The sequence below is a fragment of the Glycine max genome, chromosome 2 (genome assembly GCF_000004515.6).
Source record: "Glycine max cultivar Williams 82 chromosome 2, Glycine_max_v4.0, whole genome shotgun sequence".
Lineage (NCBI taxonomy): Eukaryota > Viridiplantae > Streptophyta > Magnoliopsida > Fabales > Fabaceae > Glycine > Glycine max.
Window position 1 is genome coordinate 14,170,003 of NC_016089.4, and position 27,357 is coordinate 14,197,359.

The following is a 27,357-nucleotide window of genomic DNA, read 5'->3' on the forward strand; positions in this document are numbered from 1 at the left end:
TATATATATATATATATATATATATATATATATATATATTAAATATCAATTGAAAGAAGACTTTGTTTAGATAGGAATTGACAAAAACCAGCATTGTACAATCACTTAAGGCTAAGAGTGTCACCTGGAAAAAAACATACTAACATACTGCAGCAAAGTTTCTACAATCAGAAATTATAATGAAAGCTTTGTATGTGTATATATATATATATGAGCACAAGGATAATAAATAGATTGCAAAATGAGGATGAGAAAGCATATATGGCAGAACTTTGAGAGATCCAAGCAGGTATAATATGAACAAAGACCAAATAAAATAATAAATATAAAGAGTTGCAATATATGCTTGGCAACATTGTGTCATTATGACAATTGGCAATTAAATTAATTGATTATGTAAGACAAAAAAATAAGAAAAAGCAATTGATTCTTGGATTTACTAATGTGCCATGTGCGGGGGTATTCATATGTAAAGGCAAGTCTTGATTCTTCATGTAAGAAAGCCAAACCTCTAGCAATACCAAGGCAGATTTTGTGTCTTTTTGGCCAATCCAATTTTAATCGAGATTCTCCACTACCTTCGTAAAGTAAACAAAAATTAGCTAGATAACAATATCATTTAGTCATATATATGTTAAGATTGAAAACTAAGTCATATCAAAAGCAATCAAATTAATTGATTATGTAAGACAATTATTTACCAAATAAAGCTTGTGCAAGGCTATTGTTTTCCATATATTTGTATACTAACAACAATTGATCTCCTTCAACGCAACAACCATAGAGTTTAACAAGACAAGCGTGCTGCAAGGCTGAAATCAAGCCTATCTCATTTATAAACTCACGATTTCCTTGCTTTGACCTAGATGAAAGCATCTTGACATCTATTATCGTGCCATTTGATAAAATGCCCTGCATTTGCAAAATGTTATATAATTTTTATGAATTTCTAAATTATTTAATGATTCATCTACACAATTACCATAGATCATTCACAATAATTATAAGGTGTTATATGTAATATCTTGTAGGATACCTTATAAACAGGACCAAAGCCTCCTTCTCCAATCTTGTTGGAAATATCAAAGTTGTTAGTTGCAACTTTGATTTGGTGCATAGTAAATAAATTCGTTTGCAGATTTAAATCCTTTAACTCTGACAATAGAATAAAACCGAATGAGATGTCTTATGTATCTTGAGAAAATCTTTTGTCATTGATAGTCTTGAAAAAATATACATTATTTTAGTTACCAAAAAATATACTAAGTTGGAATAAAAAAATTATCCATTTTTTCTTTTATCTTTGATATCCTAAGTAGATGACACAGATAAAGATTTAAAAAAAAAACTGAATTATCAAAATTTAATAGAAAGCTAGAATTAAAGGAGAACTAACTAGTAAAATTAAACGTATTTTTATAGTTGGTTACTTTATTCTAGATCATCATCACCTTTTGCTAATGAATTTCTTTTCCTAATATAAATTCTCCAACTACAACCCCTGCAGACGTGCTGCCACCTGTAGAATCTGTTTCAGCATTGCACAAGAGCAATTAGTGTCATTTGGTACTTCAAATGTAAAATTAGAAGAATAAACTCAAAGAGACAAATCAACTAACCACGAGTGACAGATATAGCTAATATAAGAGGACCATATATTGATTTATATGGGATAGCATTTGTCCCTTTCCTAGCCCAATAAAAGCGAATCTCTAAAGAGTTATTATTCACATAAGCAGGAAATGGTATTTTAATTTCCTTTCCAACTCCTCCTGCTTCATATGCAATATTGAAATCCTTCCATACCAGTTTTATCTGCAATATTTCAAATCCAAACCCAAATGGCTTTTCACTTTTATAAATGGTAAAGAAAAGAAGACAAGCAAATATATTTCAAATCCAGTTTTCTCATTAGTCAGCACGCACAAGCATAAGAAATCCAGATAATTAAGTTAATAAAAAAATGGTAAAGAAAAGAAGACAAGCAAATATATATCTCAGCAAGAATAGTCTGGAAAGCATATATATTATTATATTGGTATGCTTACAAATACCACGAGAACCATACTTATGACTAGGCATAGGCAGAGGATAAGTAATTGTTATTGTTGTTGTGCACTGATGCATGTAATGCCATTGGTTACAATAATATGGCACCATTTGAAGAGGGTGTTTTCGAGAGGGACGAGGTTTCTGTTCTGCATGAAGACGTAGTAAGGGTAGAGGTTGAGCATTAAGGGGGAATTTGTTTGAGAGAGGAAATGGATAAGAGGGCGAATGAAGGTTTCTAGGGTTTGGTTGAAGAAGGCTTGGGAGGGAGGGAAGGGGTTGAGGATGACGGAGGCGGAGTGAGGGGTGGAAACAAAGACGTCGTTATGGATATTGGAATAGACGAGGGCGGCGTGGAGGGAGCGGAGGGCGGGGAGGAGGAGGGGAGGGTGGAGAGGACCTCGTCGCCGAGGGAGACGGCGGCGACGTTTCTGCGGATCCAGGAGGTGGCAGTGGTGTTGGAGGAGGCGATGGCGAGGAGCTGGTTGTTGGGGACGCTGATGGTGACGTGGATGTGGGTACCCGACAGGGCGCGGAGGATGTCGGGGTTGGGGTCGTAGAGGCGGATGTGGGTGATCTTCTGGTGCATGAGGAAGTTGACCAGGTGCGACATCGAAGCCATTGACCGCCATTGGCATGCTGTGGAGTTCTCTCGAAGCCAAGAGACTTTTGGTTTTTCCCTAAAACGAGAAGCGCAATAGATGGAGCTTAGAAGCAAGGACAAAATTGTGTAGGCCCGAAAAATAAAAATTTTATTTTATTATTTAATTTGAAATCAAAGACGGTCATGAGTAAAAAACGCCCTCGTAACTGTAAATACATTTATATCAACGACGTTTTTTATATAACCGTTTTTAAAAAATTCCATTTAATTTCAATAATGTCACCGCTTATTTTTCTACCTCAGTTTTTAAAAACCGCCTTAAATTTAATGACGTTGAAAGGTGTTTTTTCAGTAGTGCAGGCGTAAAAAAAAACTAATAAATTGTTAATATAAAAATTGAATCTCTTACAAATCTTATTGTTTATTAGATAAATATATTTTTATTTTTAAGTTTTCAAAATATTAGTTTTATTTTTTTAATTAGTATTTTTTATAAAATATATAACAGAATATAACATATATACTAAAAAGATAAATATATATAATGGCATGTGCTACTAACTACTAAGAAAAAAAAATCCAGTGAGAGTAGTTAAACAAATAAATCTATTCCATTTTAGATAGTTTCTTTTAGATTTTTTTTTTATCATTTACAAGAATTTTCCTTATAGAAGTACATTGTATAATGTGATTTTGAATAATAGGGTTAGTATAATATATACAAAGTGTCAACATAATATATTTCCAACAATTGAAGTTATAGTGCCTGGGGTATAAAATAAAAAAGAAGAATAAAGATATTGATTTTATTTTTATCAAATGCTAATAGTTATTTTTTTTTTAAAAAAAATCATGACTTTTTCTTCCTTTGATTCTCCCTTCTCCATGTGATATTTCTAAATAAAGATATTGGTATAATATTTTTAGAAAAATTTCAGACAATATCATAATAATATACTATTATTATTAAAATAAATTCTAATCACGTCAAATTTAGAAGTTTTTTTTAAATTGATTTAAATATCTTTTTCATACATGAAAAATACGTTATTTTTAAATTACTACTACAGATTCATTTTTGGTCAATTACGTACCTGAAATTTTTTTTATGTTTCAATGTAGGACCTATTGTTAGTCTCATTTTATTAAGTGATGATGTGACGGATGAAATATCACATCATCAATGCCACGTCATTTTTTATTATTTAAAAAAATTGAATTCTCCTTCTTCTCCTTCTCCAACCAAAAACAACCCCGCGCCACCAATGTCGTCCAACCCAGCGAAAGCCACGACACAATGCACTCCAAGTGTTACTACACGGCACCTCACGTGCGTTGTAGTTGATCTTGAAATTCTCCATGCAAACTGTGCCCATGAGAAACTTGGTTACTCCTTGCGATAAGGGGCAAAGAGTGCTTGGGCCGAAGGAACCTAAAACGATTTCATTGTAGTAGAGTTTGAAGTTTTGTGTTTCAAGCAATACAACATCGTTCATGTCACAGAGGACGATTACTAAGTTAAAGGGGGACCCGTCGCCATGCGTGATCAGTGCAAGTGAGGAGGGGTTTGGAGCTCTTCTAGGAAGCCAGAGTTACAATTTGGGCAGAGGAGAACGACATTGTTTTGTGGAACCCTAACAATGTGGTTGTAGCAATAGCACCAGAATGATGAAGGTGTGGATCTAGGGTTGGGTCAGTGTATATCCACTTTCTGATGTGCAATCAGCTACCCTAGTGTGAGGGTTGGATGACAAGGATGGTTTTTGCGAGAGAAGAGAAAAAAAGAGAATTAGATTTTTTAAATAATTTAAATAATAAAAATGATATATTATTAATATATTAGTGATTAAATTTAAAGATATGATATTTTATTTGACATGTCATCACTTAACAGAAAAAAATTAACGATAAATATTATATTAATATAATTTTTTTAAGTGCATAATTAACTAAAAGTGAAATTCAAATAATAATATAAAAATAACTTATTTTTTTGCAAATAAAAAACACATTTAAACCTAAAAAAATTGATAATAATAGTTGACAAACAAATGTCAAATTCGCTGAAACCGGTATGGTCTTATTGATTTAGTTACAGTTTTAACGCTACTTTGACGTCCACGGAAAGGACATCTTTATTATTACGCCACACTCATTACGTCATTGTTTATCCAAAAACAAAAGTATGATTACGTCATGCTCAATCAGTACTCAGCAGCGCTGTGATACGGATAGTTGACAAAATGGACAACGGAATATCGCCTCCATCTTCCTTCCTATGGATATGGTTTCTTTAGGAAATAAATCATTAAATCCAAAGGAAAAAAGCGAAACAAAAAGAAAAGGACAAATTTATTAAGTTCACTAAAAATAAAATAAAATAATTAAAAAAAATTTAAAACACAAATTATTTATATATTAATAATATAAAACAATTTTACACAAACATCTCATAACAATATACTAACATCCTGATAATTATTAATTTTTATAATAATTATTATTAGAAGATACATTAATAATAATTTTTAATTAAATGATAATATAAAAAAATTACAATAACAATACATACATATACATGACTATTAAACTTTATAAAATAACGTAAACAATACTAACAAAATAATGAGATATCCATTTCAAAAAAATCAAGAGATATGAAAAAACAAAAATAATTTATCTTTTTACGTACAAAAATTGCATTTTTTTTTTTATCAAAGTGGGTCCATTAAATAACGAACATTTAAAGGCTGTGGTCCAAAACAATGATATATCGAAGACAAAAATGATTCATGGTCAAATTTTTAATGGGGTTCATAGTATCGAGGAATGAATTGCATTGAAAATTCTCAAATTTTTATATGATATCAAGTCGACAAACTGCCTTCCATAAAAAATGATATTTGCGTCGCTGAATATGCCATGTCCTTGTGTATCAGAAAAGAGTATTCATGGACCCAAAAAAACGAATGGATTATTTGCTAATCCCTACGAATTAGTGTGTTTGGATAGAGAATTTTAACTGAGAAAAATAATTTATTAAAGAATTTGAGAATTTGAATTTCCGTAATCTAGAATTTATTGTTTGGATGTTTTTTTTGTAAAGAATTTAAATTTTTGGAATTTTAAACAACTAAAAATGTGGAATTTTAATTTTCTCCTAAAATGTGAGAATTTGAAATTATTTTCTTATAAAAGGATCTTCTAAAACATTCGCGTATTTCCTTACTAACTTCATCATCTCTTCTACCTAAAAATTCCCGAAATCCTTAAAATGTTAAAAATTCTCGAATTTAATTTTTTTTATCCAAACATAAAATTTTGAAAATAAAAAAATTTTAATTGAAGTATTTAAAATTTTTAGAATTTAAAATTTCTCGAAATTTTAAATTTTCTCATCCAAACACACTCAAAGGAAATTGTTATTCTCACTATCAAAACATTTGAAATCACTCAGTTACGCTTAGTTTTATTTCCCCACACTCCTCCCCTTCCCCTCTCTTATAGTCTGAACAATAGAAACCAAAGTGGATGGAAAAAAAATGAAATGAACAATTAAATTTTGTGAAACCCATAATTTTTTACTCTAATTTCACTTTTCCCCCTTTCTATCAATATAAAAATATGAGTTTCACATGATTTTATTATTTATTTCATTATTTTTCATCATCTTTCACCTCTACAAAAAGATGATTTGTTCAACTACTCTTCCCACCCCAACTTTTCATTTTCATTTTCTCACCCCAAAAAACTCCACCGCCCGCGTCACTTTATGCGTCGTCTAAGCATCACCACTTCGTGCCACCCCAAAAAGTATCCCATGGCAAAGTTGTTTTGTAATCATCCTCAATTGCTTTTTGTACTGTCCAGGACCCACAAAACTTACGTGAGATCCTATATGACACTTATAGACGCGTGCCAACCCTTCACATCAGTCCTGCTACAAAAACCTGAACGCTTGACCCTTAGCAGCTGGGCTTCTCAATAAACATGTTATCTCTAACCTAACTAATATTCAAATATATTTGAATATTTTATCTATTGACAGGTATTCAATGATTTATAACGTCACATTATTTACAAGGTACGATTATCTTTTACCTTTTATCTATAAGCAAATATTTATCTCTAAGCTCTCGACTATTATATTATCTATAAGCCGAGAATTATCTACAAGGCTACAACAGTCCCTATAAACAAAGATTAACACCCTCGCTCAGCTACTATAAATACAGGTTCCATTAAACTCATTTACATGATTTGCTCACACACTCAGCACATAGCAACAAGTCTATGCCTCTATCTCTTTCGCTCATACGAGCTCCATTATAACATATATTTGCTTTTTTTCTTAACTCATATTCTTACTTGAGCATCAGGCTCCTTTATTTTACAAGTCCCCTTCTTGTCAAAGACAACTCTCCAAGCCGACGTGTGAAGTTTGGGACCCCACTCAACCAAGTCAACCCTAATGTTTCATGATTTTGGATTTTGATAAGAATACTTTCAAAGGCTGGTTTTGGGTTTGTGTCAAACTTCATTTTCATATTTTCTTTTTTGATTAGTGGAATGGTTTCGCAATTATGTGTATGGGGTGTTTAATTTTGATGTTTTTAGATTGAGACTATTATAAATGTTAGTATATTTTAGTCTTAATACTTTAATATTTACTGTTTGATAATATTATAAATATTGATATATTTTAGTATAATAAATTTTAACTTAAAAAAGAATGAGAAAAATTTCAATTATATATATAAATATATATTATTTAGGCTCATGGATGAGTCTCTTTATCCTAAACAAAAGTAACTTTTTTTAATTTTAAACATTTATAACAAGAATTTATTAAAAAAATATCTTAATTCAATAGAATTATATTTTTTCTAACGGGCCCAAAATCTTATTAAAAAATAGAATAGAATTATATATAATTTATTTTAATAATCTAAAATAAACAAAAGAATATTAAAATAAGTTAAAAAATGTTACGAGAACTATAAATCATCATTTTTAAAAACTAAAATAAAGTCCTTATGTCCGTAATATGCACAATACTGAATCAACCATAATCCTTTTATTGCGATCAAAAGAGAAGGAAAAAAGTAAAAACTACAACGGTGGAATTGCCTGCCTCTTCTTCATAAGCAATTAATCCCTTTTTTATTATTATTTGTAATAAAAAAAGGACAATTCAGTCTGCAAACCCAAACTTGTAATCATAAAGAGAAAGAAAATACATCCAGGGCAACCTAAAACTCACTGTACAGAAAAATAACAGCACCTCAGACTTGAATACAAGCAAATACATTGTTCAAACTTCAAAGACACTCCTAACACTAGAAATAAATTTGAAACCTTTAAAGAAAAAATGTAAACAAAGGTTTAACCATGTCGCTTTCCAGACAGGCTGATGGAGCTGACTTTCATAGGAGTAGCCACCACCAACGGAGCTTCTGGAGAATCACTAACCGCAAATTTGTCGTGCATAAACCGTGATTCTACAATTGACTCATCCTTCAACACTATCTTATAACAGTAACAGCTCTTCAGCCCTTCTTGATTCCTGTAACATTCATGTGCACTGTTCTTCACCCGCTGAAAATCCCATATCACACTAAACTTGCCCACAGTCGCAACGAGGTGGCGTTCTTGTTTACCATTCTCAGTGACCTGAAAGACAAAAACACAGGTCAGATACTTGCAGGTTGCTGCAAGGTAATGGACTCGGTAAACTACTAATTATCATCAGTTTACATATATTTTCTAATTCGTATCACATGCAAGTATGTAACATTGAATAAACAAGGAATTCTATCTTGAGAAGCATACGCACTATCCATACATATAGTTCACCCACCAAATCCATAGCCCAATTAAAAAAAAGCTTGTAAGCATACCACCTGATGTAGCAAACTTTGAACCATAACTCATTTTTTCTACCTGCCTAAAGCTACATCTTACAATCTACCCCATGGTAATCCCATACTTGTTTGCACCCCTCACATTATTCTTGAATCCCTTTCGTGAAATTTTTTAAATATCCTCCCACTACTTAATGCTACCCATTATTGTTTATCAACCTATCATTTTTTCAATCTGCTACTTGAACGTTTTGCTCCACCAGATCAATTTCATAATAATGCCATCTATGCTCTGACATGGATCACACAACCTCTATACTATTATTATCTTCAACAAAATCTCTGCACTTTCACCCCCAGTTTCATACTTAGGATAGAAATACTCAAAACAGTAAATAATCAGTAATTTACTTTGATTAAAAACGAATGAGTTGTTTTCATCAGCATCTAAATACAGAGTATCCAACTTTATACATAAAAAAATAAAATAAAGATGAGTCCTAAAACCCAAAAGTAGGTGCCCCAAAACAATGGAAATATTCAAAAAAGACATGCTAGTTTATGCAATAATTGTAAACTATGTAGTTGATTTAAACTATTTGTTAATAATTTCCATAGATCAAACATTATAGAAAAAGTTTGTTTCAATATATTTGCGGAAGCGTTATTACTTTACACCACCAACAACTAAGGTTTTCCCATGAGTTTGTCTACAAGAATCATATAATGCCATAATATTCTATTGTAAATCATATGATATCTATAAACAAATTATTAACCTCTATAAATCCTTTTTAATGGTTTATACTATAGTTTTTCTCAATCTTCCTCTACCTCTCTAGAGATTTGACTACCCTCTCTGTCTCTTCTCTAATCTAATCTCCTTACCAAGTCTTCTCCACACATGTCCAACCACCTAATGCAAGATTCTACCATTTTTCCCATAATAAATGTTCTCCTTATTACTTTTTCTCCAATCATTCATCCCTAATCATACCTCGGGACGTGTAAATATTCTTCCATTTTTTTTGTAAAGGGATATGCCAAAAAATCTAGGTTCACCAAGATCATCAATCAAAGACAATTAAAAGCACAGTAGTGTGAAGAGATTAACAAAATTGACATATACAAGTAGCTGCATGGATAAGTATCAAGAATTAAAATCATAATGGACATACAACAAGTCAACAACAACAACAATGGCGAATCAAACTTACCCACGAAAAATGGCCACTGTGAAACTTATTGTTCGCACCAGCCAAATGCGAATCCAGAGGAGTCAGCTTCAAGAGCCTCGGAGCAGGTATCCTGTTCCCCATTCTCCCACTAAACCCGGTCTTCGTCATCCCATCTTTATCCGTAAACAAGGTGCAAATGAGCACCAAGTAAGTATCCGTGGTACCAAGCACCCACTTGCCATCATAGGTAACATCAACACTAGTAATCGGCGAACAGAGACCGGGAAACGCCGTCTTCGCCATCCTCATCGAGGTCTTCGAGTACAACCTTATCTTCCCATCAAGAGACCCCACGACAATGGACCCATCACCGGTGGTCGCAAAGGACTGAAAGTTAGACCCTGCGGAAAACTGATGTCCCTGGCTCCAATGCAAAACAGGCGAAGAACTCGCCGTGGCAATGTTCTGAACAATTCCCTTTCTATCCCTCATGTCCCATTGACACAACCGGTTATCATCCAGCCCCAAAAACGTTGACTCCGAAGGGTCCAACTGCGACCCTTTGGTGTCATTGGTGATATCCCTCATTGTTAAGTCAACTCCGTCTTTTCCAAACTTCCACTCCGTAACAATCTTCCCCGTTTCAATGTCGAGCTGGTGAAGCTTCGAAGCGTGGGGCTTTCCGTCTTTTAAGGGACTCATCAGCATCATGTTCGTTTCCGCACGCATCAACAAAGCCTTGTTCGGCGTGGCGTCACCGCCGGCGAACTTCACGGCGACGCCCTTGCCGTGGATCCCGCGGTTGAAGTTGCGGTACACGTGGACGCCGGCGTCGTTCACCATGAAACTATTATCCAACGCGCCTAGGGTTAGGGTTTGGACCCCACCGTTCGCGGCCTCTTCGAATTCCTCCATTAGGTCGTCTCTCCGCCGCGAAGGCGACGGATCTGCGGCGAAGGCGTCCTCCCAGACGGAATCGTCGGCGGCTTCCGGCTTCACCCAGCCGATGAACTCTTTACCGAAGATTTTGACCTTGTTTTCTTCCGTGCATTCGATTCCATACACGTTCTCGAAGACGCAGTTTTGAAATTCAGTGACGAATCGGCGGTAGGTGTCGTCGGAGGGGAATTTGAGGGCCCAGACGCCGTCGGCTACGAAATCAACGCGGCGCTGGTCGCCGAACATCTTCAATTGCATTTCGGAGGAAACCCTAGCGCGGACCTTGGAACCTACAGTGAGGAACCAAACGGCGTCGTTTTCGTCGTCTGAGTCTTTGAGAAAGGCGTAGGAGGTGCGTTTGTCGGAGAGGATCCACTTAGCGTTGGGAGTGGTGGCGCCGATGTGGAGGTAGAGCTTAACAGCGTTTTGGGGAAGTGATTTTGAGGAGGAGGAAGAGGGCGTTTGGTATTTGAGTTTTAAGGCTTTGAGTTTCGCATCCAAGTCATCGAGCTCGGTGGAGTGGGTTTTGGCGTGTTCGTAGTGCTCTGTTTCTTCTTCTTCGTGTTCGTAGTCGGAATCTGAGTCGGTGACTTCGAGGCCCTCGCGGCTCGGAGAAGTGCCCATGGAAAATGGAATTTTTGAATTGAATTTGGTGGGGATTGGGTTTGAGATTAACGGTTTTATATCGGAGCTAAGAGGAGCTTTTGGTGTTGAGGTTGAGTGCCTTGCTTGGGAGCTAAGCAAGGAGCCAAGAGTTTATTTAAAAAAGTAATGAATTTTATTTGCATGGATGGCTTTTCAGTATTGGGTTTGCGTTTGATACCCGCCGCCAGGGTGTAGCATTGGTGTTTGCTTACTGGCCTGAGTCGCAATTGAACGGACACCAACGTGAAAGGACATTCAGCATGGAAAATGTTGGATGATGGTAAGACATGATTGAAGTGATGGGTGGAGTGTATAGATTCTTCTATTTCTTAAATGCAATGAAGACTGTATTTCGACTGTGATACCACCAACTTTCTTTGCGTCAGCCTCTCTTTTTTTCAAGAAACATTATCTTTCTTGCTTTTATGTTTATGTTGTCTCATACTTTGTGTTGTAGTGAAATCGCCGGAGCTCCAAACATACATGAAATTGTTTTTATATGCATGTTCATGTAGGGCTTGTTAGATGGGTTGAGATTATTTTTGGACATCTCAAAATTGATCTGTAGTATGGTTCAAGATGTATTAATTAATTTAACCGTTTGCTCATTTGAGTGAAAAAGAGTAAATAAATTAATACTAAAATAATATGGAGCTCACACTTTTATCATTTATTTTAATTTAAATTTTTTTATCTCAATTCATTTTTATTTTTATTCTTTTTGTTCTATCGAATATATCCTAAGATGTAACTTTTTTTTTTGTAAAATACACTAATTTAAGGTGTAGTTCGAAATGTATAATCTTATTATATTTATTTAAAATATTGGAGGTTTTCAATAAATGTAAGTAAGATTGTAATATCCCCATGATTTGAGCTTTGTGGGAGTCATTCCAAAACATGTTGCTACCCAATTTGGAAAAAAAAAAACTACATGAAATCTAAATCACAATAAACATTAAACATAATTTAAGAAATTTAAATGGTAGAAGCATAACTATATTATCTAGCTCATCAATAATTGTAACTTTTTGAGACATCTAGCAAAGGTTCAATAGCATTCATAGGTCAATTGAAATCCAACACATTATGCCAGTAGGACACGTGTATCAAAATTTGTTCTATAAAATGTGTGTTGTGTGATTGATGAGTTAAAGAAGTTTCTCTTTCTCATGACTTTTTGGAGTATTTAGAAGAGACACAATGAAAAGTTATGGGAGGTTAAGGGGGAACCATGTTCAAAGGTGCTTATGAAAAGTTATGCGTGGTTAGCCACTAAAGGTCACATGCCTTATATCAATAACAAAGATCAAGGTATAATGTATATTGTCTTGGCAGCCTCACCAGTAAAGTACAACAAGTGCAATAATATAGATGTTGCATTCTTCATCTCACATCATAAAACAAGATTTGAAATGTGTTTAACAAAAGAAAAAAGGTGGGTGGGGTGGAATTCTCATTTTCTAAATCAGTTTGGACAATTTCAATTTTGCTGGTCCATCTCAAGGGAGTGATTGCTTTACTTTAAGGCCAATACTCCGGTGGACCACTAAAACATGTGGTCTAAAAGGGATTTTTCTTGCCATCAAGGGTTGTTTTTCGGATTATTTTATTTCTTATATAAACAGACAATGACTTTATTATCCTTTATTAAAAATTGAAAACCTAAATCAAGGTTGTCACCAACACTGTTGGAAAGGGCGGCACTCTGTTGCCAGATTCTGACCACCGCACACGGCGGCGATCCCTTTTCCCCTCCTCTCTCATATCTAAAGTTCTCCAGAATTCCCTTAAAGCTTCCTGCTTGTCTTTTATCGTCAGTGGTGGCTACCACCCATGGCTGAACAACGGTGGTGTGCCACTCCTCATCACATCGTCATGGTGATATGCTACAACGGCTATGCCACTGCATGCATGTTTCCCTTTCACCATTGGGTAACTCTCTCTGCTTCCCTTATCCACCCAATCTCCAAGTCTTCTTCCTTTGTTGAGTAACCTTTCTTTCCTCTTTTATAGGCAGGCTCAACAAAATGCCCTTTCACTTCCCTTAAGCAGATATGATCTTGCATTAACACCCTCACAAATTACTCCACAATCAACGGATGCCGGCCACTATTCGGCGACATCATTTACGAGAAATTGTATATAAACATATTTTTACGTAATGTAATGTACTTAATTAATTAATTGATACATAATAATTAAAAATATTTTAATTGCTAAAATTACTAAAGGGAAAATGAGTAAATTAATCTATGCCAATAAAAGTTTAGTTATTTAATAATATTGAAAAAAACTGGTATAAAATGTTACGGGTCACACATCTTAACCGTCTAATATTATACTAATATATCCAGTGGATAGTAATACGCGGTGTAAAATGAACTAGATTTTTCACTGGTCCACTATAGAATCTTCCTTACTTTAAAGTAAACTTTGAGTTAGACTACAAGGTTATGGTTAAGAGATCTCGTCGTTATTCTCGATGAATGCAAGGATTTGCTTTCTTTAAATACAAACTTTAAGCTTCACTATGTATAAAAAAAACTTTAAACTTCAGTTTATTAAGATATAAGTCAATATAGTTACTCACTCTTTAGCAAGAACATTTTGCTATGGAAACTTCTACTGCTTGAATAATTTTAATAAATTATTTGTTTTTGTTTATTTTTTATATTTATTACAATGTTTATCTTTAAAATATGTAATATGATCCTTTTATGTTAATTTTTTTTACTCAAGTTAATTTTCTTAAAATTTTATGGTAATTTATTACTTAGTGTGTAGTATAAAAATATAGAATTAATTAATGGGTATCAGTTTAATCATAGCTCAATTACATTTGAACCTATAAATCATAAATTAATATTTTTATTGGTTCAATATGATTAATATGATTTTAAAAACATGATTTTTACCAAAGTAATATTTTTTCACGCGTCTTAATATTTCTTAATGTCACAATATATAATTTCATGCGTGTCTTAATATTTGTCTCTCAAGTCTCAACTTGTAACTTAATTTATTTGCTTAAATAAATATTTTTATGTCATTTTACCCATTGTACAATCCAAAATATTTATGTTAATTATTAATTAGAAGAGGGTACTCTACAAAGTTTATCTCAAATAACAAAAACAGAATGAGATTTTGAATTTTTAAGGGTGATTTAGTTGGTCTCCTGTATAAATGAAAACAAGACACGTTTTTTGTTCTTTTTTCATGTTTACGTTTGGCAGGATGTCCCGAGAGGATTGCTGAAAAAGACACAATCTCTAAGGATTTAATCACCAAAAAAATTATAACAAATATTTCGATCTTGAACTTTCATTGTCTGAACAGAAATACAAGAGAAGCATGTCAAGGACGACTCACTTATATATTAACAGAGAATGTTTTGTTTGTACAATTACGAACATAGATAGTATAAATTAGCAAAATAATATTATAAAAATATTGTATTCCAAGAATATTTAATACTATAACTCTATTCAACCAAAGAAACTATTTTCCTGTTAATACCAACTAACGCCAATGTCGCTTAATAAATTACAGAGTGGATGGACATATGACCAACTCAAGCCATGACTATTACTATCTTTCAGGAGAGCCTCGGAGGTGTCAACCCTTGTGAATGTGGAACCAGGCCATGCCATGATCTCTTTCTCTTCTGTTTTCAACAAAAACCACCAAAAAAAGCTTCCCAAATCGCATGCTCTCAGGTGGGGCAGTGGCTTTTGACAGTATGAGCCCCTCCGTCTTCCTCCTGTGGATTATCACTATTTCTCTCCTCGCCCACTCTGCCCTAGCTTCAATCCCTCTAGGTACAAATTATATTGATACTCAAATTAAGCACCCCTATAAGATAATGAATTTGCATTCACTATGTACATATATTAATTTGCTAAGGTTTTTTCTTTCTTTCTTTCTTTCGATGCTTGCATCTAATATGTACACATGCAATTTAATACCTCTTTCCAGTTTATTTTATTGCACACATAAATGTATGAGGAAAATAACCATAGACATTAAATCCTATTTAACATTTATTAGTGAGGGAGAGTGAGAGGAGAAAAAAGTTTAGACACGACAAATGATATGATATGATAATCAGAAGAAAAAAAATGTTAATGAAATATTGACGTCTGGATATCATTACTCAATGCATGTTATTATATAAATCATTCAAGGCTTCAAAATTACAGCATAGTCATGGTTTTGTTGTGATTTTTAATATTGACAAAATTTAAAGGCGGATGCAATTACGATTGTGATTGTGTTACAGCCGCATAAACTCCATAAACCTTTGACATTACAACCGAAATCGGCCGTGAACTATTTTTTAAGTCCTTATCTATAAATGCATAAAAATTTTGTAACATGAAGATTATATATATTATGTATAATGGTGACAATGAAAGTTGGAAGCGATGTCCTCATGCATGCTCTACCCTAACCATGGAGAATTTACGAATGCATGCATGCAGGGTATTTTTTAGACTGTGGGGGCACCAAAGAGGTAACAATAGACAATAATCTCACATACATTCCTGATGGAAGCTACATCAAGGTGGGCAAAACCACCACCATCAGCAAGCCAGACTTGTTGCCAATACTCTCCACATTGCGTTACTTTCCCGACATGTGGGCTAAAAAATATTGCTATTCATTGCCCGTCATCAAAGGAAGCAAATACCTTGTGAAGACAATGTACTACTATGGAGGTTTTGATGGAAGGAATAAGCAGCCTCCGGTGTTTGATCAAATCGTTGAAGGGACAAGATGGAGCGTTGTGAACACCACAGAGGACTATGCTAAAGGTCTTAGTTCTTACTATGATATTGTTGTGGTGCCACCGGGGAAGACTTTGAGCGTGTGCTTGGCAAGGAATGCACACACGGGTGGTGCAAGCCCCTTCATTTCGGCCTTGGAGGTGAAGATGTTGGATGCTTCTTTCTATAATCCTATTGACTTTAACAAATATGCCCTTCTAACCGTTGCCAGGAATACCTTCGGAGGTGAAGATATCATTAGGTAATTGAATGTTTCAGCTTTTTATTTTCTCTTTTAGAGTATTAATTGGTTTTAATTAATTTTAGAGCATGTGGTAAAATAATTTATTTTTATATATATATGGAGTATAGGGAATGTAACTCTTATTAGCATAAGAAGTAATAACAACAAATATAAATTAGTATACGATATTTAACCAGTCAAGGACGAAAAACAGGTTGTTTGAATAATAAGAAAAAATGTTTTGAATTATGAAAAAATATTATTTAAAACGTTTTAAGGATGAAAAATAAAATAAATATATTTTAAAATAATTAAAACAAAAAAGAATTATAGAGACAAAAAAAAAATTAAGCTATAAAAATATTTTATCCTGTAAATTTATATTCTATTTATTCTCTATGTGTGTTTACATAAATGGTATAGGAAATGCAGAATTAAATAGGTATGGTGAGAGTTCTGATCATTATAAGATGTTTATTTGTGGACCTAGTTTTCCAGATGACAAATTCAACAGGATGTGGCAACCATACAAGGACCAGAATCCTGTTGTGGAAAGCAATTCAAATGTGACTTCTTCAGACTTTTGGAATCAACCTCCAGTGAAAGCATTCAGTTCTGCAGTTACAACAAGTAGGGGGAAGACTCTTGAGATTCAGTGGCCTTCTATGTCCCTTCCCAGCACCTACTACTACATTTCCCTCTATTTTCAGGACAACAGACATCCAAGCCCTTACAGCTGGAGAGTTTTTAACGTTTCTATCAATGGCCACACCTTCTATTCCAGCCTCAATGCCACAACTAATGGTGTCACTGTTTATGCTACAAAATGGCCGCTCTCAGGGAAGACCAAAATTACGTTGACCCCTGGTAGTGGAATACCTGTTGGACCACTGATCAATGCCGGGGAAATTTATCAAGTTCTACCTCTTGGTGGTCGAACTCATACTAGAGATGGTAACTCACTAATCTCACTATTTTTGCAATGTCTTTGACTAAGATCATGTTTTAAAAAAGTTTGTTATAAGCATTTTGAGAAGAAAATAAAAAGATAAAATGAATTGAATACAATTTTGCCTAAGTTAAAATCAATTTAGGTACTTAATTTTTATAGAAATTCTTTTGTTTAATTTCTCTAAACTCTATAACGCATAAATTGATTTTCATTTATAAGAGAAGTTCAATTTTTTTTTTTAATTTCTTTTCCTATAAATACTTAATTATGGAGAAATTTATGCCAACATAACCTATATTACAATCATGAAGCTAGTTGTCGAATAATTTAGTTGTTATGGTTATCCTCAGTAATTGCAATGGAAGATTTGGCAAGAAGCATTCAGAATCCACCTGTTGATTGGCATGGCGATCCTTGCCTACCTAAGGGAAATTCTTGGACTGGGGTTACATGCTCTAATGGTTTCCATGCACGAGTCACAATAGTGTAAGTTCACTAATAGGTTACAAAAATAATAATTAAATTCCACTGAAATCTTCTTAATTTATACTGTTCATTGGACTTTCATAAGTAAATGAGAGTGGAAAAATGCATCTAGTAACAGTTGTCATCTTCTTGTACCTTTCATATGTTTAATGGTGGATTCACATGTTTTTTTTTTTTGTAAATGTGAAGGAATTTGACAAATGCCGGGGTGTCAGGGTCACTTCCTCCAACTCTTGGCCATCTAAGTGCATTAGAGCATCTGTATGGAATGTTGCCCTTTTACTTCAAATATTCCAATCCAAGTGATTTTTTTTCTTCTAACAACTGAATCATGTCACTTTTTGAATATTTGCTTATATATAGGTGGCTTGGGGAAAATAAACTCTCAGGCAACATCCCTGATTTGAGTGGACTGAAGGAGTTAGAAACTTTGTATGTGACCCAAAAAGATGCATTATTCTTAAGACTTGTTTGGGTTTTAATTTTTCTAGAAATATTTATATGAGAAGAAAAATAAAATAAAAAAAATATGAAATGAGTTTTATTTTAGAATAAATTGGTTAAAATTAATTCTTTATTAGTTAATATGTCAAAATTGTCTTATATAATTTCTTTAAAAGATAAGAAAACATATACAAATAAGTTAATGAAGACTTAATTTTAACTTATAAAAAAAATTATTTAATTTTTTTCTTTTTATTTTCTTCTCTTCTAGAAGTGTTTTTACATAAACTTATCTAAACATACCCTTGATTTCTAAGGTTTCTTAAATTGTCCAATCTAATTAACTTGATCGAACTCCCTTTTTTCTTTGTTAAATTTAAGGCATTTGGAGAAGAACAACTTTGAAGGACCACTTCCTCCGTCAATAAAGAAACTCCCAAAATTACGTGATATGTAAGATTTTACTATTTCAGAAAATCACTAAAATGTTTTTCTTTTTTCTCTCTATGATGCCTTAGCTAACTTGTGTGTGCACTGTGACAAATGGTGACTGTAAAACCAGTGATTCAGATTTTGAGAATAAGCCTCCAAACACTAATCAAAATGAATAGAAGTGAAAGTAGTACAAGTAAGCGCAACACTATACTTTTGTACCTATGCTAATTATAACTAACATTAATAGAGCTCCTTTGAAAATTCAGAAATTACTAACTATAATTGTGTGTTTTCGATTTCAAGGTGGTTCTAGAGATTCATCAGTGATAAAGAGCACAAGGCCATTACAAATTTGGTAGGTTTTGTATGTGACTGGAGAGACTTTAATACAATTATAGTGTATGATAGGATGAGAGGTAATTAAGTGTAGGGGTGGGTAAACAGACTTAGGTCCTTGAACTAGCCCGTGGGGCTCGCAGTCCGCGCGGGTAACAGATCAATTTTTTTAAATGATCTATGGTTATGTCATATTTTTTGGTCCATCCGGCTTAATCCATAGACTATGCGGGTTTGGCCCATGGGGTCTGCGGGTTGCCCGCATTAGAATTTTATTGCTTCAAATATGAAATTTTGTTGTTGGAAATGTTTAAGTTTCATATTTTAGATTTATTGTTTGGATTTTCTTTTGTTAAGACATTATTTATTTTATTAATGCAATTGACTAATTGTTAAGATTTTATTTACATTTGTATTGAACTTAATTTGATTGCGTTGTATTTTTATTGAAATTGAAATTCTTTTAAAACTAAGTCCGTGGACCAGTCCATTCCACGGGGCGAAGACGAACCAATTTATTTGGTCCGTGTAAGAATGTGGGGCGAGCTGACCCGATCCGTTGTCAATGTGAGCTTATGTTCGGACGGGCCAGTTTGCTTACCCACCCCTATTTTAGTGACACCTAATATCAATCCCATTATTTCTTTATCGCCTTGGAATTATGACTGTATGCTTTTGCTGCAAATATTAGACGCATATGTGTATTTACACCATGATATATTGAGTAAATATGTGATAGAATATGATTGAAAGAATTAATCTATGGTTAATGAAGTGGACCCTTACACTTTAGCCATGGCTGCTTATATAGCTCTTAACTTCATTTTGCACTCCCCTATTCAGCAAATAACTTTTGAAATCCTAGGACGTTGTTTCTTATGTTTACTCTATCTTCCACGATCTTCTTCTTGTGTTGTTTTACCTAGGTGATGAGGTAGCAATCACGAGTTTTACATTCTAGTAGTTACCACAAGTTCACAATGAAACACTGCGAGGGTCGTTGTTTTGTTTTTCTCACCTGGTAAAAGGCTCTGAAATGTAAGTACTTGATTTTATTTTTTTTATCCTAAACTTATGTTATTATTATCATCAATTAAGTCTCCAGACTAGGAATCAAAATAAAAAAAGAAATTATTTTAAAAAATTTATTTGAATTTTTCTTAATTTTGAGAACAACGAGAGTACATGTTATTATACTTTAGATAAATCAGATATTTCTAATTATATAATTTTATACCACTAATTAATTTGAATATATTTATAAAATATAATAAAAAAATTATAAATTTATAAAAATAACACATTATAATTTTATGAAAATATAAAAAAAGAGAAATATATTTTAATATTTTTCTTTATTATCCAGCCACCGGCCACATTATCTTGATATCTCTGATATTTTGTTTTCTCATTATAAATGTGGTTGTATCTTGGCCTTGTTTTCCATGTTGACGTTTAACTCAAGGGCATGATAATAGCAGAGACTAGAAAATTGACGTAGCCATAAAATCTGTTTATATGTAAATAGAATACTCTGCTTCGGTGCTTCACTCTTCTGCAAACCATTACCACCACTACCAAACTCCAATCTATATTACGCACAGTGCACACACATTAAATATTTAATAATAATTCCCCTCACATTTTCCCAGAAAAATAAGAATTCCAATCTTGTCCTTTGGGTTCATTTTTTTATGCGAATGTTCGCTACCAATGCCACGAGCAACCTCTTCTTCCCCTGCAGCCCTTCGTCCTTCCGGTGCCGCGCCGCCGCCGGAGACCTCTCCGCGGGCCCCTCCTTCATCCAGTCCGTCGCCGGCGGTCTAAGAATTGGCCAGTTCCCCGACGGCGCAGGACTCGCCGTGGAAGGACGGCGCGGCGGCGGCGGAAACGAACCAATAAGGGTGAAGAAATGGTCTCGGAAGAATGAGAGTTACTTGGATAACGACGCCGAGCCTCTTCCCCTTCCAATGACGTATCCCGATTCCTCGCCCGTTTCGCAAGAAGAGATTGATAAGCGCCTCCAATGCGATCCCCAAATTCAGGTTTTAGCCTCTACTGATTACTTGTTTGCATAGTGAGGTAGTTGTATTTGAGTAATTTAATTAGTTCACATGCTACGTTTTTTTCCCTCTTTCTATTTTTGAAATGTGTGGCTTGAATTGTAGGATTGTAAAGAGGTGGTGTATGAATGGACTGGGAAGTGCCGTAGTTGCCAAGGATCGGGATATGTGAGCTACTATGGCAAGAGAGGGAAACCGGTTACCTGCAAATGCATTCCTTGCATGGGAATTGGTAATGCATTTTGTGATAACTTGTGTTCATATTCATTGGGCTAAAACTTGTGTTGGATGAGGGGGTAGGGGGGGTTTAATCATGAGATTGTGAATCTTTTTTATTTTTATTTTTATGAACATGTGTTGAGTGTCATGTTATGACCTTTAAATATCGTAGCTACATAAATGTGTTTGCCCTTACGCTTGCGAACATATGTATTATATATGTGACACTAACTTATTTAGAGGATGAGTGTTCTCCTGTAGGTTCATTTTGTCATGACAACGACCTATTTTGAGAATTTTCCCGTTATTCTTTTGTTTGTTTTTTAGAAATTGGATCCATCTGACTCTCCCAACTACACACAATGGCTGGAACTTTGTGCAGTGGGCCACTCTTTTAGTGAGACAAGGTTTGGTTGTTGTTGTTTAGTATTTAGCTGAAAATGTGTGTGTCTGCAGAGGAGCAGGGGGAGGATTGTAGTGAAATTTGGCTTTGCTTTATGTGCTATTTGGGTTCAATTTTTTTTTATGAAATGTTTAGGTTAGACATATCTAATTTACCCCCTTCTAGAGGGCTAACTGCTATTCTTTTAGCAAGACACCAGATAAAAAAAAAAACTGTTTCTGAACTGTTAGGCATTCTTGATGTTTTTAAAGTAAAACCCTTTATCTCCTTGTAATTGTTGAAGATTTGACATCAACTAATGATATGATCAAATTAACGTATATAGGTGGGGGGCAACCTCCCCCCCCCCCCAAAAAAAAGGTTTTGTGTAAGTTAGGCCAAACCCAAATTTTAGGATAGCTTTAGAGCCTATCGCTTGCTGTTGGGCCTATTTGGGCACTTGTTATTCGGCTGTTATCTGATCACTTGTAGATGTTCAGTCCTACAAATTTTACACTCGAGATGTCCAGTCCTCGGCGTGAGGGGTGTGTGTTGGAGATTCCACATCGACTAGTCATATGGTCAAATTAAAGTTGTATATAAGTAGGGAGCAACCCTTATCTTAAAAGCCCATTTTGTGGGGTTGATTTAGGTCCAAACCCAAATTATAAAAGTAATAATCTCTGTGTCTCCTATTTTTCGTTAGCACCTTTACTATATTCTTGAATTCTGAATAAGCCAACTTTTTGGCTCCTAAGTTTGCTCAATTAGCTTCCTTAGTTCATGAATAATTTTAATTTTTATGCATCAACTTTGATTCTTGTAATCAAAATTACTTTCTTCCTTTGTCTGCAATATATCATCTCTTTTTCCCTTTGGCCTTTGGTAAAAGATAGCAGCACTATTGCACTTGCACACATATGGAAGTTTACTTTTAATGTTGAAACTGTCAATGCATTGTTTATACTTTATGTGTGTAATATATATTTAGCGATTCAACAAATATACAATTAGATGATTTTGTCTTATAATGTATATATCATTTTATTTTCAGGCATATTTGTTTGTATATAAAATCTTGAGTTGTGATCAAAAGCTATTTAGGCGTAATTATGTGATGTTATAATCATCCTATTAGAGCAAATATGATTGATAATTGTAGCTATCATATGGTCACTAATCTATTTGCTTGATTATCATTCAGTCACGATTCATGAACTTCAATTTTTTTCTATCTGTAAAGGTCTTGTTTTTGCATTACTAATTGTTGAGTGGCATGACTTTTTGGTAAATTTAGTTTTCTACCATCTTAACTGTTTCAGCATAGAAGAGGGTAGAAGAGTGATAGCTAAAACTTGAGAAAACTACTGGCTGATTGGGTTTTCCCCAAGGATCTCTAGCAGTTCTTGTGTGTTAATTTAGAAGATTTGGCACCAGCAGAGATGCTACAAGGCTTTGACACTGCTCAATTGGCAATTACCTGACGTATCTAGTTGGAAAGAAATGCTAGAACCTCTATTGGGTGTTAGTTACCTCAAGTTTATTTGGGATCCAATCAGTTCACCTTGTTTCTTTTTAGTGTTCTGCTACTGGTCTTCTTTGGGGGGCAGGGTTGTCTTTTTAGAATAGAGAGATTGACTTGTTGTATTACATGTTTCTTGTTCTTAGTTCTTTTTCTAACCTCTAATTTTTGTTATAATTGTTGAGGATTTCTTGTCCTTTCGCTTTTGTACCTCTCTTTTCTCTTTTAATAAATTCTTTTATATAATTTTTTTTTACATGATATAATTTTATCTCTCAAATATGTATCTGAAATATAATTCCAGTGAACTGTGTACATGCTAAATTAGCGCACATCTATAGACTAACAGTTTTCCTGCTTCTGATTTTTTTAATTTTTTTTTCATTCAAGGCACCTTTATTTAATATATTGCGTGGCTATAGCCATGCTCCATTCATCTCATCTGATTTGTGACTTCGGGCAAAGTTATTCTGTCCATAGTTATCAATAGATCCCTGATAACAGTGCAGAGCTGCTGACCCCAAAAGTACTGTATCAGAATGAGTGTTATACTGAAAATAATGAAAAAGTATGCAATTTATACTTTACACATATAAGTGCTAAAAAATCAAAGGTCACCCAAAATTAAGAACATATTATCATTAATAATCAAAACTCGTGGCCTGACACAATCACTGTCAATCGAAGGCATAATTAACAAGCCAATAACAACAAGGAGAGAATGAGGCTGAGGTGCTGTGTTTGGTTGTTGTAATTGAGATGATGGCTTGTTAACCACAGCAACCATAATGGTGGCAACTTGTTTGCTACTTGCCCACTATTCAGGCTGCTATCGTCTCTTGATAATAATGGAATGCGATGTCACTTTTAAATTGCTATGGTGCACCATTAACTATAATTTTTCCATTTTATAGATTTGAAGTCTTAGATTATATTAGAAAGTTTGCTATTCCTCAAAGTTAGCCATTCTAATGTAGAACGTTTCCACTTAATTTCCATTGAGCTTTTTCCCAACTTCTCTGTATGGTGAAAAAAATATTGCTTGATAATTGGGAGGATGTTTCTCTGTTACTTTTAGTTGTTATGCAATATGAATTAGGATTCCTGTCTCATTGTCATGAATTACAGCATCTAATTTTATTACTTCCAACACAAGAGTTTCATAGATTTTGTTCCACCCATCATCACAAAGAAAGATTTCAAGGGATACCTAAAAATAGTGCCCTTGCTTTTCTAGTTTCCTTTTGCCTGTAGTTAGCTTGAATCATAAATTCCTTTATCATATACTGTTAATTTCAGTCTTGTATTTTTTTTAATGCATCAGAAGTGTTTGTATATCCTACATGGCGTAGTTACTGAATTATACCAAGTGAACACTTATGTACGGTCTTCTGCTGTTTAGGATGTTCCCTGTTCCCTTTTGGTTTATACTATGGTGAAACGTGTGATTTGTGTAGTTGATGATAGAGATTTTGTTGCAATTTGAAGTTGTATTTTAGCTAGGAATTTAATGTGTGCGTTGTATCCCTCCCTTCCCTGTAGTGGGTATACCTTTCTTGAATGGATACGTTCTTAGGTTCCTTGTACTATTGAATATATACCACATTAGCTATTATAACAATACAAAGCAATAGATTTGTCTTGCTTCGGGGCCATCTTAGAATTTCTTTTATATAAGTGGGTTATCCCTTGTTTTAAGTGTTTTTTTCCTTAGATGTATACTTTCTGCTTTAGTACTAAACCTTTTCCTAATAGTGACACACGGACTTAATGGATATGCATGACGTTTCTATCAAAAACATTCCTGAGTGACCTTAATTCCATGTCCACTTTCTGAAATTCCATACGTTCTTTTTATCTTCACTTTTGTCCACTGTTATTTTCAATAGTGTCAAGTTGGAGTAATTTGCCTAGTGTCTGTTTTGCAGGTTACGTGCAGAAGATAACAGCTCGCAAGGATATTGATGTAATGGAGGATTTGGAGAATGGAAAACCACCATGATGGTTGATGGTTCTCTCAGACCCCCTCAGTCTTAGATTCTTGTTTTATTTCATTTCAACACCTCGAGAATTTGGACTTTATTTATCTTGATGAGTTAAATATATATTCTACCATAAATAGTTCCTCAAAATATTACGTAAAGGAACATTGTTACGATTAGATTTGGTAAACAATGTACCCACTAGAATACTGACTTGATTAAAAAAAATCCCCCCAAAGGAAGATAGGAAAACACACTTGTATCTTTTGGAAAGAATATATTCTTTTCCATAAACTATGCTTATCTTTTGGTACACACCATTCTTTTCATACCTTGCATTTTTGTTTAGCATCTTAAGTTTCGTACTGATGAGGGGCATGTCACCACCTCTTCAATTTCTCGCTAATATAAAAGGCCATATCATGTTTTCATGTCAAATGAAATCCATCGCAGCATAAAATGTCAAATACAAGTTTGCTTGATTTCCAATACAGCCTCTCAAGGAAAAAATACTTGAGGAAGCCATCACGTCTGTTCTCATGGGACCGGCAGAACTCGGGGCCGAAGAATGTATTTCCTCAGCCTAAGGCTGATGAGATGAAGCAGGTGTTTGACAAGTTTGATTCCAATAAAGATGGGAAAATTTCTCAACAGGAGTACAAAGCCACCATGAAGGCTCTAGGCATGGGGGACTCGGTTCATGAAGTGCCGAATATTTTCAGGGTGGTTGATTTGAATGGAGATGGATTCATCAACTTCAAGGAATTTATGGAAGCTCAGAGCAAGGGTGGCGGGGTTAGGATGATGGATATACAGAGTGCATTTCGGACATTTGATAAGAATGGCGACGGTAGAATAAGTGCTGAAGAAGTTAAAGAAATGCTGGGAAAGCTGGGAGAAAGGTGCAGCATTGAGGACAGTCGGCGAATGGTGAGAGCTGTAGACACTGATGGAGACGGCATGGTTGACATGGACGAGTTCACAACCATGATGACACAGTCCCTGAGGCATGTTTGAATGTTTATGGCTATCATGTTTATTGAGGTTGTATTTAGGGTCATCTCAATGAAAGCTATCTCTGTTGTATTTAGATTTGTGCATGTGTTTAATAAACTGGATTTTAAAATCAGTGGAACAATACAACTGTACTGTTAAAACGGACAACTCTATTGCTTGTAATGAATAATAATACTAATAATATAAAAACTTTATTGTGCTTCAATTTTTGTCTCATTACTTAAAATTTGTCGAGAATCACGTCTGAGGAGCCAAGCCTTAGCATCTGCTTGGTAAGTGTGATTTAAGATGATGGGCGCAGACGAAAATAGGTTTTCATGTTTGCTGAATGTGAATTAGAGCGGAGTTAAAGTTGAAATCAGTGGGACTCATGTTTTTTCACCTTTTATTTCAACTTTATTTCTCTTTTTTCAAAGTATTTATCTTTTATTTTCATATACCTTGTTTATTTTTCTCCTCACTACCAAACAAAGCATTAATCCTTTGCTAGAAAAGATGAATTTGAGATTATCAATGTAAAGAAGTAAACACATCTTTTTTGGACTAATTACTTGAGTAAATTAGGATAAGGTTTGCCAATCAAAGAAAAAGATTACTTAGGACATGTTTGTATCTACGTTTAGTCCAACTGAACGCCAATTCAAGGCCCCTCCTTCCTTCTTTGTTTTTATATAGGAAAGTGAGAAACTTCAGTTTAACGTGATTGAAACGGTTTTTCAAACACACTCTTAGGTGCTAGATATTTATAGAAGTTTATTTTTCCTTCTTTGTTCTTACATAGGTAAGTGGGAAAGTTTTGTTCAGCGCGTGGTTGAAACAGTTTTTCAAACACATTCTTAGGTGTTGGAGATTTATAGAAGTTTTTTTATTCTTAGGAATTAAATTTAAGTATAAAAAATTTACATTAACTTATACATACTGTTTAACTAACTAAATAAGACATCCTTCACAGAAGTTCAATTTGACCCTCCTAGTGAAATGGAAATGGAGAATGCTAGTTGAGATAGTCCCTTTGGAACCTGATCTTGATAGCAAAATATGGGAAATAGAATCTAGGGAAAGGGGGAGATATTTTCAGAAAGGGCCTACATGATAGAGAGGTCTAAGGAAGCTAGAAGAGAGTGATGCAAGCAAATTGGTTATAAAAGACAGTTGGTATAAAATTAGGAAATGGGAGCGGTATAGCTTTCTAGCATAAAAATTCGGTAGAAATGGGAGCTTTAA

At 34.2% G+C, this 27,357-nt stretch overlaps 3 protein-coding genes across 3 annotated transcripts; 2 read left to right on the forward strand and 1 right to left on the reverse strand.

Annotated features, from left to right (window-relative positions):
- Nucleotides 1-7,711: 7,711 nt before the first annotated feature.
- On the reverse strand, nt 7,712-11,300 carry LOC100794907 (protein CYPRO4). The gene is made up of 2 exons (XM_003518792.4): nt 9,735-11,300; nt 7,712-8,326 (listed from the first exon to the last, which is right to left on the reverse strand). The coding sequence occupies exons 1-2, from the start codon at nt 11,256-11,258 to the stop codon at nt 8,039-8,041; spliced, it is 1,812 nt and encodes a 603-aa protein (XP_003518840.1). The 5' UTR covers nt 11,259-11,300; the 3' UTR covers nt 7,712-8,038.
- Nucleotides 11,301-14,991: 3,691 nt separating this feature from the next.
- On the forward strand, nt 14,992-18,634 carry LOC100805010 (probable LRR receptor-like serine/threonine-protein kinase At1g51810). The gene is made up of 7 exons (XM_003520118.4): nt 14,992-15,103; nt 15,767-16,313; nt 16,786-17,249; nt 17,598-17,733; nt 17,923-17,994; nt 18,097-18,165; nt 18,559-18,634. Exons 1-7 carry the CDS (start codon nt 14,992-14,994, stop codon nt 18,632-18,634), a joined length of 1,476 nt encoding a protein of 491 aa, XP_003520166.2.
- Nucleotides 18,635-25,555: 6,921 nt separating this feature from the next.
- Nucleotides 25,556-26,336, forward strand: LOC100499763 (uncharacterized). Its single transcript, NM_001248751.2, has one exon. It carries the CDS (start codon nt 25,576-25,578, stop codon nt 26,131-26,133), a length of 558 nt encoding a protein of 185 aa, NP_001235680.1. The 5' UTR covers nt 25,556-25,575; the 3' UTR covers nt 26,134-26,336.
- Nucleotides 26,337-27,357: the final 1,021 nt, after the last annotated feature.